This window comes from Balaenoptera ricei, chromosome 11 (assembly GCF_028023285.1).
Source record: "Balaenoptera ricei isolate mBalRic1 chromosome 11, mBalRic1.hap2, whole genome shotgun sequence".
NCBI classification, from domain to species: domain Eukaryota; kingdom Metazoa; phylum Chordata; class Mammalia; order Artiodactyla; family Balaenopteridae; genus Balaenoptera; species Balaenoptera ricei.
In genome coordinates this window covers 18178225-18191750 of record NC_082649.1, presented here as the reverse complement: position 1 = coordinate 18191750, position 13526 = coordinate 18178225, and the positions used below count along the sequence as shown (strand labels likewise).

The window sequence follows — 13526 nt, the reverse complement described above, 5'->3', positions numbered from 1 at the left end:
GTCCTCTAACCCAAACTAGTCTCCAGATCTCACCTTCATTATCTCTCTCATTTCCTTTTGGTCTAATTAATCAAAATCCTTCCTAGATGTTCATTTCTGGCCAGTATGTCTTCCTGAATATGAATAAGAAATAGAATACCATTTGATGTTTGAAATTATGGGGGTAATCTCGATGACGGAAATAGATGACTGGCAAAAGGGAAGGGAATGCCTGATTAAATATATTCATGAAGATGTCAAAGGCTTATAAAGCCAATATCTGGGAAAGAGAAAGCTGTAGGACTACCAGATCTTCTCTGGTGAAGTGTGTTTTTCGAAATCATCACCACCATGGACAGCAAAGGTTCATCACAGAAAGGTATGTGCAGCAACTCACGGAGGTGCTAGCTTTATCAACACTCCTGTAGCGGTATTATTTTGAAATTGTAGCTAATATTCTCTTAGTCAGAGGTTTCAGGATTACAGAGTTTAGAAGAGCTATCTAATCACTGCTCTAGAAATCAATTGTATAAGGGACTAGGACAGTGGTTCCCAAATGGGGGAATGTCTTCCAGAGACATTTGGTTAATGTCTGGAGATGTGTTTGGTTGTCTTAATTTGGGGCAGGGGTGCTACTGGTCTCTAGTGGGTAGAGGTCAGAGATGTTGCTAAACATACTACAATACACAGGACAGCCCCCAGAACAAGGAATTATCCAACTCAAAATGTCAGTCAGGCCAAAGGTGAGAAACCCTGGACTGGAATAAGACCAAAAGTGTCTCTGAGTCCAAGTCATCACAACTCCAGAAGGTAGAAACAAACATTTTTTAGTTCCCAGGCCTCTTATGTGGTTTGGCCAAGATGAGTCAGCCTGACAAAACTTTTAACTCTGAAGCCATAATATAGACAATGATAGCAGAGTTGTCTCCTACAATACTTTGTCGACTGGGTTTAAGCCAAATGACATTATAAAAGAAAAAACAGGCTAGTAATAACTAATCGCCTTTACTTTCTTGGTTGACATTTGCAAGAAAAGGAAATTGCAAGACAAGGAAATTAGTAACAAAATTTATTTCATGAAACAACAGAAACATTTATCTCTTTTATCTCATCTTAGACTATGAAAATCCTTCAGATGATAAAGGTACAGATAAATGTAGTCAGAGTTAAAGAATATCTATCCAGTTATGAATTTCCTAGAACCAATACTATTCCAATGCCTCTATCTGCAAAGCACTTTTTATTTATACTTGTAGATAAAACATCTAATCAGCTATGTTACGTGACTGTAATGTACCTAAAATAAACTCTTTGGAAACATGTTTTTGAAAAATTAAAAGTCTGTTACATGAATCATCTCACAACGTTAATATTTTCTATTTTGCAGCTAAAAGGTTGTTTAGCTACATTCTATACTAAATATTCCTTTAGATATTTTCAGGTATTTGGGGTTAGGTATTTTTTCACCATAAATCTTTAGCACTTGCCTAGTTTTATCTTGGACACTTCCAGTTACATTTATTGAAGATTCCATAGCAAATGAGTTTTCTGATAAACACATTTTTATATTTTATATTCTTTATCTTCTTTTGGAGTAGTTCGAAGTTAAAAGTGATTTTAATATATTGTTTCTTTCCTTTTGGAAGTGTAAATTATTGATATGTTAGTGGTTCTTATTTGTCCATCTTCTGAGATAGTAAATTGGTGACTAAATCATCTCTGATAATTGTCAAATATTTTAAAAGTGAGTGTTTTATAGATAGAGCAGAACAAATTGAAAAATCAACTTTCTAGGTTCACTATCGTCATGCAATCAAAGTATTTTTCTCCACTAGTAATGGCGATGACCTCTGCTAGCTCTGAGTCATCACAGCTACCGATGTGGTCCCTGTTACACACACACAGACCGAGAGCCCACACGCGTGTGAGATGTGACATGAGGAAGTGAAAAGATGACAGTATTGGCACCCAGCCGCCTCCATCTGCTAATAATGGGACTTGGGGAAAATCACTTACCCTCTCTAAGTCTTCTTGTTTCATTAATATAATTTGAAGATAATGAAAGTCAAGGCTCTCTCACGGGGTTATTGTGAAACACAAATTTTTAAAAATTTTTAAAGCTTTGGGCAAAGTATCAAGGAAATGCATGGGGTTATTAAGGTGAGTTAGCAGATCCAGGCTACAGTATCCTTTTTATCTTAGAATTCTCTTTGTACTCAATATTAGCAATCAGTCGGTCATGTGTTTATTATTATCAGGCACGACAGTAAACCAGAGAGATCAACTGTGCTATTCTTGCCATTTCAGTGTCTAGAATGCAAGCATTCGTCAACATAGAGTTAAAAAAATTACAAACTCCTAGAGAGCCTGGCTGCTGAGAATCTGCAGAAAAGTTCCAAGACATTAAACTATCTTAAGAGAATGACCTAAACGCTCCGGCTCAGAATTAACTTCAGCTCCAAATGTTTGCAAAGCACAGAAGCACTTCTGGGAGCAATACAAAAATGCAGGGAGTAACCTACTTCTCAAACTACCTATCTGTGCAAATATGATTATACATCTAAATTTACACAGTGGAAGGTGTTGATTCTTTCCCACCTCAGCTATTTCAGTACCAAATCATGCAGAGGGCAGTGGGGAGAGATAAGGCTTCCCTCGACAGGATGGCTTTTGATAACCTCAGTTGAACAGATCATCTCAGAGGGGCTCATTTTTTTACTTAAGCAGGGTCACTCCTGCTCCTGCTGTTGCTGGTGTCAAATCTCCTCTTGTGCAAGAGCGTGGCCTCCCTTCCCATCTGTCCCAGCGGGGCTGTCAACTGCCAGGTGTCCCTTCGAGACCTGTTTGACCGCGCAGTCATCCTGTCTCACTACATCCATAACCTCTCCTCGGAAATGTTCAACGAATTTGTAAGTACTGCACTTCATGCTTATTTCCAGAAGGAACCTTCACGTAAGTGACTGGGCTAAACCACACTTGAAACAAGAAGGCTGCACCAGCCAACTTTCAAATAATACACTTTCTAGGTCAAAGAAGGCATCAGCTCATAAGATGTAGAAGAAAGGGTCAGTTTCATGAAATCTCAAAGATTCTTAAAGAGTATCATAATTTTTTTTCAATTTCCTTTACTTCGTTTTATTTTTTTAATTTCCAAAATAAATTTTAAAGCACCTATATTAATCAGCTTGGAGTGCCATAACAGAATACCATAGACTAGGTGGATTAAACAACAGAAGTTTATTTCCTCACAGTTCCGGGGGCTGGAAGTCCCAGATCAGGGTGCCAGCATGGTCAGATTCTTGTAAGGGCTCTCTCTTCCCCATCTGGCTCCTCCATGTGTCCTCACATGGTAAGCGGGGGAGAAAGAGACAGAGATACAGAGAAAACAAGAAAACTCTCTTATAAAGACACTAATCCTATTGGATCAGGGTTCTAGCCTATGAGTTCATTTAACCTTAATTACTTTCATAAAGGTCCTTCTCCAAACACAGTACTTTGAGGGTTGGGGCTTCAACACAGGAATCTGGGGGAGACACAAACCTTCAGTCCATAACAGCACCTGACCTAAAGCACTTTTAGGTGGGGCTGAGGAAAAGGAAGTATGTGGACTTTTTTGTCCTTAAGTGTCTCTCTGGGCATTCTTCACCTAGCACACAGTAGATACCCAATAAATGAGAACTGCACTGCAGTGAACTGGGTGGATTGAACATGGTAAATGAAGCTGAATCCATGTCAGGAAAACAAATAATGATAGTTTTTTAAATGCTACAAATTATTGTTCTAAGATTTGCTGTGAATAGGTTTAGAACCAACTAGAAGGGTTGGTTTAGAACTGGAAACAGTTATTCTCTTTCTGATGAAGGTACTTTGAAAGTTATATGTTAACTCTTTTAGGACAATCAAGGAGCACATAGTAGAGCAAACAGCTGATAAAAAATGGTATTCAATGTTTGTATTAAATTCATGTAGTTCTTTTTACTCACCAGTTTCTCGTTCATTCTCCATTTTTAACTGGCCACCTTTTTTCCAAATCTTACAAATCATCCCTTTAAATGTTCACAACTTTTACTAAAGATTAGTTTTTCTCTATCAATGTGTTAGCTAGTTTTGTCTATTCTTATTCTCAGTCCATTGCTTAGTATTTCCTAGAATTTTATGCCATGTTTTACTGACTTACCATTTTGTCACCATCAACAAAATTGTAGTCTGCATCTATGATGAACACTAAGCTATAGGTATGTGGATTCAGAGATTAGTCAAAGAAAAGTTATCATTTTATAATTCCTATTAAGGAAGTATATTGGTTCCGACCCACAGTGAACAAGAGATTAAATGGTTAAATACAGGTAAATATGCACTATATTTGGTTCAAATACTTTTTAAAAAGATGATACTTAATAAAACATTTAATATTTCGTATTTGAGGTATTTTTCGTGTTTGCTATCCAGATAGTAACTTGTGGGAAGGGTGAAATTAAACAAGGGAATAGCAAAGGGAAGAGCTTGGAATTTAGAAGTTAGATGAAAAAAAAAATTTTATAGAGATAATGGAAAGAAAAAGTAGGAAAAAGAATGACTTTCAACTTTTATGTGGCTTTCATTAAAAAAATTATACATCTATCAAATGTGCTACTATTCTGGTAATGGGTTCATATATTCAATGCCCAAACAACACTAACTCAGTAAATCTGCTTGATCACTTCCAGGATAAACGGTACGCCCAGGGCAGAGGGTTCATTACCAAGGCCATCAACAGCTGCCACACCTCCTCCCTCTCCACCCCTGAAGACAAAGAACAAGCCCAACAGGTCCATGTGAGTCTTTTATCCAGGTTTTTCACCTAAACAAATGAGATAGTCCACAGGTGTTACCAGGGTGTAGATTATTAGAAGTAATGGTAACCGCACATGCAGAGAAAGGTGGAGGAAGAGCAAGCTATCGAAGAGAAATTACATTCTGCACTTGATGAAGTATGAGTAAAATCAAGTGCTGACTAAAGATTTACAGCAGCAAAATAAATGATCTATAAATTGTCTATGCAGACAACATTACTTCAACCAATGCATGAGACCTAGGATTGCATATATTTTACTGCATGAAAGCACGAACTGAATGGGACTTCCATGTGTAAAATATTAAATTTGCAAAATTCATGGGTATGTAAGAAACGCAAACCCAGTTGATGTATTTCCCGTTACTAGTGACTCTTACATGGGCAGCATTTACCATGACGGACCACTGTACCATTCGAGCCATTGTTTCTGACTTTCAAGGCTCTCCTGATTCTGCTTCTACTTCTCTGACACCTACTTCATTCTTCACTGACTCCTCTGTCACCTCTTATTCTTAATTACAGGTCTCTCCCCAAATCAGGTCCTATAAAATGGTTTGCTTCTCATGACCGCAACTATTGCCTCTGTTCTGATGACAACAAAGTCTGTATATCAAGGCCTGATCATTTATCCCAGCTCCATTTTTTTATCATCATAATCTCTCCCTTCTGATTCCCTGCCCGAACCACAGTCCTCACATGATTTTAAATACTTTCACATATATCCCCCCTTAAATACAATCTGTTCTCTCTCTACAACTTGGTTAACGATACCAGCGTTCTTTCAGTCTACTAAGCTCATTAATAACAATGATGATAAAATGAAGGAAGAAGGTGAAGAAGGAGGAGGAGGAATTTTTTATAAATTTAAAATTTATTGAGAGCTACTGCACTGCCATACATTTTACAAAGCACTTTATGTGCATTATTATATTCAGTCGTCACAAAAAAACCTATAACACAGGTACTGTTATTATACTTCCTGAGATAAGGAAACCGAGGCTCAGAGAAGTTATGGAATTTGCACCTGTCACACAGCTAGGAAGCAGTGAGTCTGAGTTTCATCCAACTCAGAGCTCTCACTTTTAATCATTGAACTACAATGGCCCAGTGCGTATGTGCCACTCACCATACAGCTTGTATTTCTTTACAACTCCTTCTCTAACATTCTACTCATGCTTCCATTGCAATGTCTATTTGATTCTTCTCCAATCTTCATTTCCTTTACCAGTAGATTAGTTCATGGACATCAAGAAAGTAAGCATTTTAAATCAGAGATGCTCAGCCCCTTGGAGTTTCATGCCTGATCGTGGTAGTAGTAAACTAGGGGGCAACACCCTCCACTGTGAATCCCATTGATGCTGTTACTAAAGACAGTACTGTGCCATCTTCTGCACCTACACATGTCAACAAAATAGACTGCTCTGATAGCAGCATGGGGGTTGGTGTTGGGATAGATTAAGGAAATCATGTTTTTAAATGCCATGTCTTCTTCATTGCCTCTTTGTTCCAATATCATAAAATAAAATTACCAATCAAAAAATAAATATATTAATACATGATTTGATTCATTAATACAAATGAATCTTTGGGTGAAAATGATGTGGGCATGAGTGGAATCTGTCTTTCCTGGGTAGATACTCCAGGTACATACTGAGTTCCAACAAAATACTTAGGTTTCTTTCCCTGGACAAGCAAAGTATTCAAATATAAAGAACTCACTGAGTAGATGGTCGAATTTCTGAGGGAAAAACAAAATTCTTCATGTTATAAATTAGAACTCATTAGAAGAATTAGTTATTTACATAAGGCAGACCCAGAGATAAACCCATGCACCTATGGTCAACTAATCTATGACAAAGGATGCAAGGATATACAATGGAGAAAAGACAGTCTCTTCCATAAATGGTGCTGGGAAAACTGGACAGCTACATGTAAAAGAATGAAATTAGAGCACTCCCTAACACCATACACAAAAAATAAACTCAAAATGGATTAGAGACCTAAATGTAAAACCGGACACTATAAAACTCTTAGAGGAAAACATAGCAGGAACACTCTTTGACATAAATCACAGCAAGATCTTTTTTGGTCCACCTCCTAGAGTAATGGAAATAAAAACAAAAATAAACAAATGGGACCTAATGAAACTTAAAAGCTTTTGCAAAGCAAAGGAAACTACAAAAAAGATGAAAAGATAACCCTCAGAATGGGAGAAAATATTTGCAAACAAATCAACAAAGGATTAATCTCCAAAACATATAAACAGTTCATGCCGCTAAATATTAAAAAAAAACAAACAACCCAATCAAAAAATGGGCAGAAGACCTAAACAGACATTTCTCCAAAGAAGACATACAGATGGCCAAGAGGCACATGAAAAGCTGCTCAACATCACTAATTATTAGAGAAATGCAAATCAAAACTACAATGAGGTATCACCTCACACTGGTCAGAATGGCCGTCATCAGAAAATCTACAAACAACAAATGCTGGAGAGGGTGTGGAGAAAAGGGAACCCTCTTGCACTGTTGGTGGGAATGTAAATTGATACAGCCACTATGGAGAACAGTATGGAGGTTCCTTAAAAAACTAAAAATAGAATTACCATATGACCCAGCAATCCCACTACTGGGCATATACCCAGAGAAAACCATAATTCAAAAAGACACATGCACCCCAATGTTTATTGCAGCACTATTTACAATAGCCAGGTCATGGAAGCAACCTAAATGCCCATCGACAAGACGAATGGATAAAGAAGATGTGGTACATGTTTACAATGGAATATTACTCAGCCATAAAAAGGAACAAAATTGGGTCATTTGTAGAGATGTGGATGGATCTAGAGACTGTCCTACAGAGTGAAGTAAGTCAGAAAGAGAAAAACAAATATCGTATATTAAGGTATATATGTGGAACCTAGAAAAAATGGTACAGATGAACTGGTTTGCAGGGTAGAAACAGAGACACAGATGTAGAGAACAAACATATGGACACCAAGGGGGGAAAGCGGCTTGGGGGGTGGTGGTGGTGGGATGAATTGAGGGATTGGGATTGACATATACACAGTAATATGTATAAAATAGATAACTAATAAGAACCTGCTGTATAAAAAAATAAATTAAATAAAATTCAAAGATTCAAAAATAAAAATAAAAGCATTGAAAAAAAAATAAGCCAGATTTTTAAAATTTTAGCAAAATGTAAACAAATAGCTTACATTTTATACTTTTACAACTTTTACCACCTTCAAAAAATTTTGTACACACACAGGAATAACGAAGAGTTTTTTAGGTCAGCCTCTCTGCACAAAAATCACATGTGACTAAACCCACTGTATTATGCTTATTTTAATGAAATTGCTTCCTGTGGTCGCTTAGCACGAAGTCCTTCTGAGCGTGATCCTCGGAGTGCTGCGCTCCTGGAATGACCCTCTGTACCACCTGGTCACGGAGGTGCGGGGTATGCAAGAAGCCCCAGACGCTATCCTATCAAGAGCCATAGAGATTGAGGAACAGAACAAACGACTTCTGGAAGGCATGGAGAAGATAGTTGGCCAGGTGAGCAGCCTCTCGAAGGCTTCTTTGGTTTTCTCATGAATGAAAGAAGGGACCTCTGTGATGAGGAATGAGTTTTGAAATATCTCACTTTGCAAGAACAAGATGCAGGCCTTCTATATTCTAGACTGCTATTAAATAAAGCAAGAGCCTCGTCATTCATCATAGTGATAGATTCTACTGTAAGTGAAGCAGAATTCTACTGCGGTTTTTGACAGGTGCAGCCTTCCCTGCATTGCACACAATTCCACCAAAAGCTTGCCTTTTCCTGGGCACAGGTGGCTGAAACATTTTCAAGGGTAAGAGAACTAGAGAATAGAATTTGCAAAATAAATGTTTTCTTCAAAGTATCCCAGGACATCTGCTACTGAAATTCTGCTTGTATTCTTTCTCTGTCCTCCTCAAACCAAAGGATGAGAGTGGGAAGGAAGAAAAGAGAAAGTCAAAACCAGATTGGACCGTGTTTCTCCCCACTCCTCCCTGCTCTGCCAGAGGTATCTGTCAGGGAAGGAAGGAGATTGAAGAGAGGAGGCCACAGCATGAATGCTGTCCCACAAGCACTAGATTTCAGTGGGTCACAAAAGATGGAGATGCTCCTTTTCTGGAATGTTTTTTTATTTTGTAATTTACACAAAGTTTTCCCATCCTAAATTTTCTTTGGAGGGGGACTCCAAAATAAAAACCCTAATCATTGCATTTAATCTCCCCAAATAATTTATCATATTTAGATTGATATATGCAATATAAATCTCCATTTAGATGGGATAATTTCAATATGAGGGAGGGAACATCTAAGCAGCTTCCTGAAGTTCTCAGAAATAATATATCATCTAAATAAAAATATACGATTATAGACATAATCATAAGAGCAATTTTATATTTCTCTTATTGTGTACAAAGTACATGTTAATCCTGTGACATTTTTGTCATTTTCAGGGGAGAAGAATATATCCATCACAAATACAAAGCACATTTTAACCCTGGGACATATGAAATAAACACCTAGATTTTCAGGTTATTTTCCTCATTCCTGTGGGCCTATTTTCTGAGGTCACTAATTTGTTCTATAATAACTTCATTTTGTTCTTTTTTACTGCTTACTTATTTATTCTTATTCATATCATTGCCCTTTGCACAGTAAATTTTGTCTTAGGGCTCAAGCACCAAAATAAAAAATAAAAAGCAAGGCAACACACACAAACTTTACATTCCAATAAGGAATCCCAGGTTTAAAAAATAGTCTTACTCTGCAGCAGAAAGTTAGTTTAGCAGGGTCTACAGTTATCCCACGTTTATACCTAGAAGGTCTCCAAACTAGATGACATCCCTAGTTGCCAAGCTGGTTACTTGGTCTCTTGGCTCTCCGGGGAGTCCCAGCCCACAGAGGGTAATCAAGCATGAAGATGCACGGTGCTCAGTTGCTCGGTGCCCTTCTGTTATCACAGCTCCCCACCCTACCACCCACCTCTCACCACTGAGGGGTTGCTGTCAGCACCCCCTTTTTATAGGCAGTTTTCCCAGTACCTCCCACTTAAAAGACATCAAGAGAAAGCAGATATTTCTCATAGATATCAGGGGGTTATCTGTCCTGGGTGGAATGTGAACGCCTCCTGACTATTTCAGAAGATCTTGTCAGTCAGAGCCATCACTAGATTATCTGCCCCTTAAACCATCTAGTACAATCCTCATCGTTTCTAAGGTCTTTAAACACATGCTCTATGGAGAACAGAATCAGTTCAAAGCAGGGAAAAGATAAATGTAATGATGGTGACCTTCAGAAGAAATAAAGTTAAAAAGTACATTTCAGAGAACAGATTCAGGACATGAAACAGTTCAAGTGACACAACTGTGTCCCTTGATCACATTCATATGAATATTCAAACAGCAGCTTTGTTTCTCCATCGTTTTACTCCTGTACAAATATCCTTAATCTGTGATCACACACATGTAAGAAAACTTACACCTGAGTTCTGCTTCTAGCTTGTATATTACTAACAGATTTCTGATACGCTGGCTCCAAAACCTACGTCTAGAGAGTTTTATATTCACGTGTCCTCCCCAAAACTTAATTTGATAATTAGAAGGAACGAAGATAAGCAAATACTAATAAAACTCATAATAAGTCATTATCTTTGGGTGCTTAGGTTCATCCTGGAGTCAAGGAGAATGAGGTCTACTCCGTGTGGTCGGGACTTCCGTCCCTGCAGATGGCCGATGAAGATACGCGCCTTTTTGCTTTTTATAACCTGCTCCACTGCCTACGCAGGGATTCACATAAGATTGACAGTTATCTCAAGCTCCTGAAGTGCCGAATCATCTATGACAGCAACTGCTAAGCCCACATCCATTCCATTCATTTCTGAGATGGTTCTTAATGATCCATCCCATAGCAGGCTTCTTTTAGTTTTATAGCTTTTTAATGCATGCTTGGGTGTAACGGGCCTCATCTTAAAAAATAAAAACAGACTCCACAGAGATGTCAAAATCTAAGAAGGCAATTTGTCAAAGTTTCTTATCTTCATTTAATAGAAATTCAAAAGAAAATCCATCCCTACCATTGTAAGAAGTTGCTATTAAAATCTGTCACAAACAGCAGAAGCTGGCATTACAAAGAAGACCATTAACAGCTTACTCTAGCATCACAGCAAATTATTCTGGGTCAGGTTATTAGAATCAAAGAATTTGATAATTATTAATCGTGCTGGTCATGCTACTGAGAAGACTGAATTCTCGGGATTCTTTATGAAAACCAGCCACGTACTGTCAGCCAATTTTCACAGTGCTACAACAGACAATTAAGTGCTATGAAACTGTAATGTACCCAAATAGCGTGAGGTTTACCGAACTGTCTAAAAATTATTAGGATACCGTCTTAGTCCTTCTGGGCTGCTATAACAAAATATCATAGATTTGTAAACAACAGAAATCGATTTCAACAGCGTGGGCAGGCGGGGCCCTCTTCCGGTTGCACACTTCTTACTGGATCCTCACATGGGCGGAGGGACTAGGGAGCTCTCATATATAAAAGCACTAATCTCATTCATGAGGCTCCATCCTTATAACTTAATCGCCTCCCAAAGGCCCCACCCACGAACACCATCACCTTTGGGAGTTAGGATTGCAACATATGAAATTTCTGGGGGACACAAAGGTTGAGGCCACAGCAGATACAAACGTGAACTGGCTTCCCCCTCCTCCACTGGCCGTCTTCAGCCAAGGTCAACTGCATCCCCATCTCCTTGGCACCATCTTGCACACATTCCATACGTTCTGGTCACACTGGGTTTAACAAGTTCAGTCCGGTCAAGATTCAACTCCACCTCATATTCAGCCTATTCAATGTTTCCCCCTCCCCTACTGAGGCCCAGGGGACCTACCAGGGAAAGCAGATATGACCGTTTCTGCAAGGATTCTTCTCCCTTACTCTCTGGATCTTCTTTCCTCTGGCCATGTTGGAAGGGGTAGAGGATGACGAGATGGAAAACCTCTGACATCACTGACTTACATGGTGCTATTGTAGCTGTCCCATGGCCAAGAGGGACTGATCTGGAATTCCCCTGAGTGACAAGTGTCTCTCTTGTGGGGCACCCGTGTGATTTTCCAGGACATTTGCAAGTTGGGGATACCTCACTGCATAGTTGTTGTTTTTTTTTTTAACCAAGGGAAATGTTCTGGCACCCCACAGCTCAGCCACCTGCAGTATTCTCCACAGTCTGTCTGTTTCCCTCACTCTGCAAGCACCCTACTGGAGAAAATTAATTGGCTTAAGGTCTACTGCTTACTAGCTGACCCACAGGAAAGCCATGCGTCATAGACACTCCAAACACCTGAATGGCAGTAATACTGGTGTGCATCTGACCCCATTCTGGGGTCTCTGGACAATTCTCCACCTGGTGAACACAGAGTAGATCAGAAAGCTGGATTCATAAACAGACATTAATCTGAGTGAGATACCATTCTTTCCTCCTTTCAGAACCATGAGTAACTATCTTTGTCAATCATTAGGTAGCTGGCCTTACAAACATTCCCTACTAGGTGCCTGAATTGCAAAACCCTCCTCATAGACTTAGTTTCTAGTGAGACTGGAGAGACATGACTGGATTAGGGTAGCTCAGCTTGTTCAACTGCCTCAAAACAACCTGGGATGAGGGTAAATCTCTTTGCCAGCTCTCCTGGCGGTGGTGTTGCCAGGCTGGTTTTGCAGTATCTTTATGGCTTTAGCAGGAATTCTTAGGCAACAGTCAATGGGAAATATTTCATCCAACATCCTGATAGAGATGAGATAAAAACGGTAGAAGGGAAGGAGAATGAAGAGGAATGAAAGAAGAAGAAGATGGAAGGCAGGAAATACAGAAGAGGGAAAGTGAGTAAAAGACAGGTCGTGAAGGATGAGATGCTATTAGAATACTGTATTTGGTGAAGACCCAAATACATATGCTTTAATTTTTATACCCTAAGAGCAAATATCACCTCATATTCTCCTTTTACTTCCATTTCCTCTTCTCTCCTCTTTTTCTGAAATTGTCCTTTGTATGAGGAGTATTCTTTTGCTGCTACTAATTGAGTTGCCATAGTTCTAGAGATGAACAAAACTGGGCACATCTTCAGATCAGAACTCAAGGCAATTTTCTTCTGTCATGCAAAGAAACTTTTCATACACGTATAGGGACACAGTCCAGCAAAACCAACCTCTTCCCTCATAGCCAGGGTTATTTTTGTCTGAGTCCTGCTCCTACCTCTAGCTGTGATGACCCAAACCTTTCAGAACACAACAGAATACTCTGCCCCAAACCAATCTATCAATCTCTCCCTTTGTTCCTGCACGCATGCAAAATGTCAGCTTTCTCGTATTTCCGCTTTCTTCTTTCAAAAGGCAGAAGACTATGGGAAAAACGCGTATGCACTTTCTTTCTAAGTCATTTATTGCTGCAAACATCTAATTCTATTGTGTTACCCACTTAACTTTCTTTCTTTCAATGTCTAGAGATTTCCAACAGAGAGGATGGTATTTATCAGAGGGGAAATTTGGCAATAACGGCGACAATGCAATTGTATGAAACATACATTCACCACTAGCCCACACACATCTTCATGTATTCTTCTCTTATAAAGTTTATTCCAAGCACAAATTTAAGGCTGTAGATAAACAACGGAGG

General features: G+C 38.9%; 1 protein-coding gene across 2 annotated transcripts; it reads left to right on the top strand.

The window, feature by feature from the left end:
- Positions 1 to 330: 330 nt before the first annotated feature.
- On the top strand, positions 331 to 10706 carry PRL (prolactin). Of its 2 annotated transcripts, none has more exons than XM_059940694.1 (5): positions 331 to 358; positions 2707 to 2888; positions 4686 to 4793; positions 8194 to 8373; positions 10515 to 10706. In XM_059940694.1, exons 1-5 carry the CDS (start codon positions 331 to 333, stop codon positions 10704 to 10706), a joined length of 690 nt encoding a protein of 229 aa, XP_059796677.1. The 2 variants fall into 2 exon arrangements, with proteins under 2 accessions (XP_059796677.1, XP_059796676.1); XM_059940693.1 differs by having other exon boundaries at positions 2704 to 2888.
- Positions 10707 to 13526: the final 2820 nt, after the last annotated feature.

Bases quoted from the DNA above. Each gene is read 5' to 3' on its own strand.
- PRL (XM_059940693.1), top strand. From the start codon at position 331: ATGGACAGCAAAGGTTCATCACAGAAAG. The intron at 2,889-4,685 runs GTAAGTACTGCA...GATCACTTCCAG, and splicing joins CGGAAATGTTCAACGAATTT to GATAAACGGTACGCCCAGGG. The intron at 4,794-8,193 runs GTGAGTCTTTTA...GTGGTCGCTTAG, and splicing joins AACAAGCCCAACAGGTCCAT to CACGAAGTCCTTCTGAGCGT.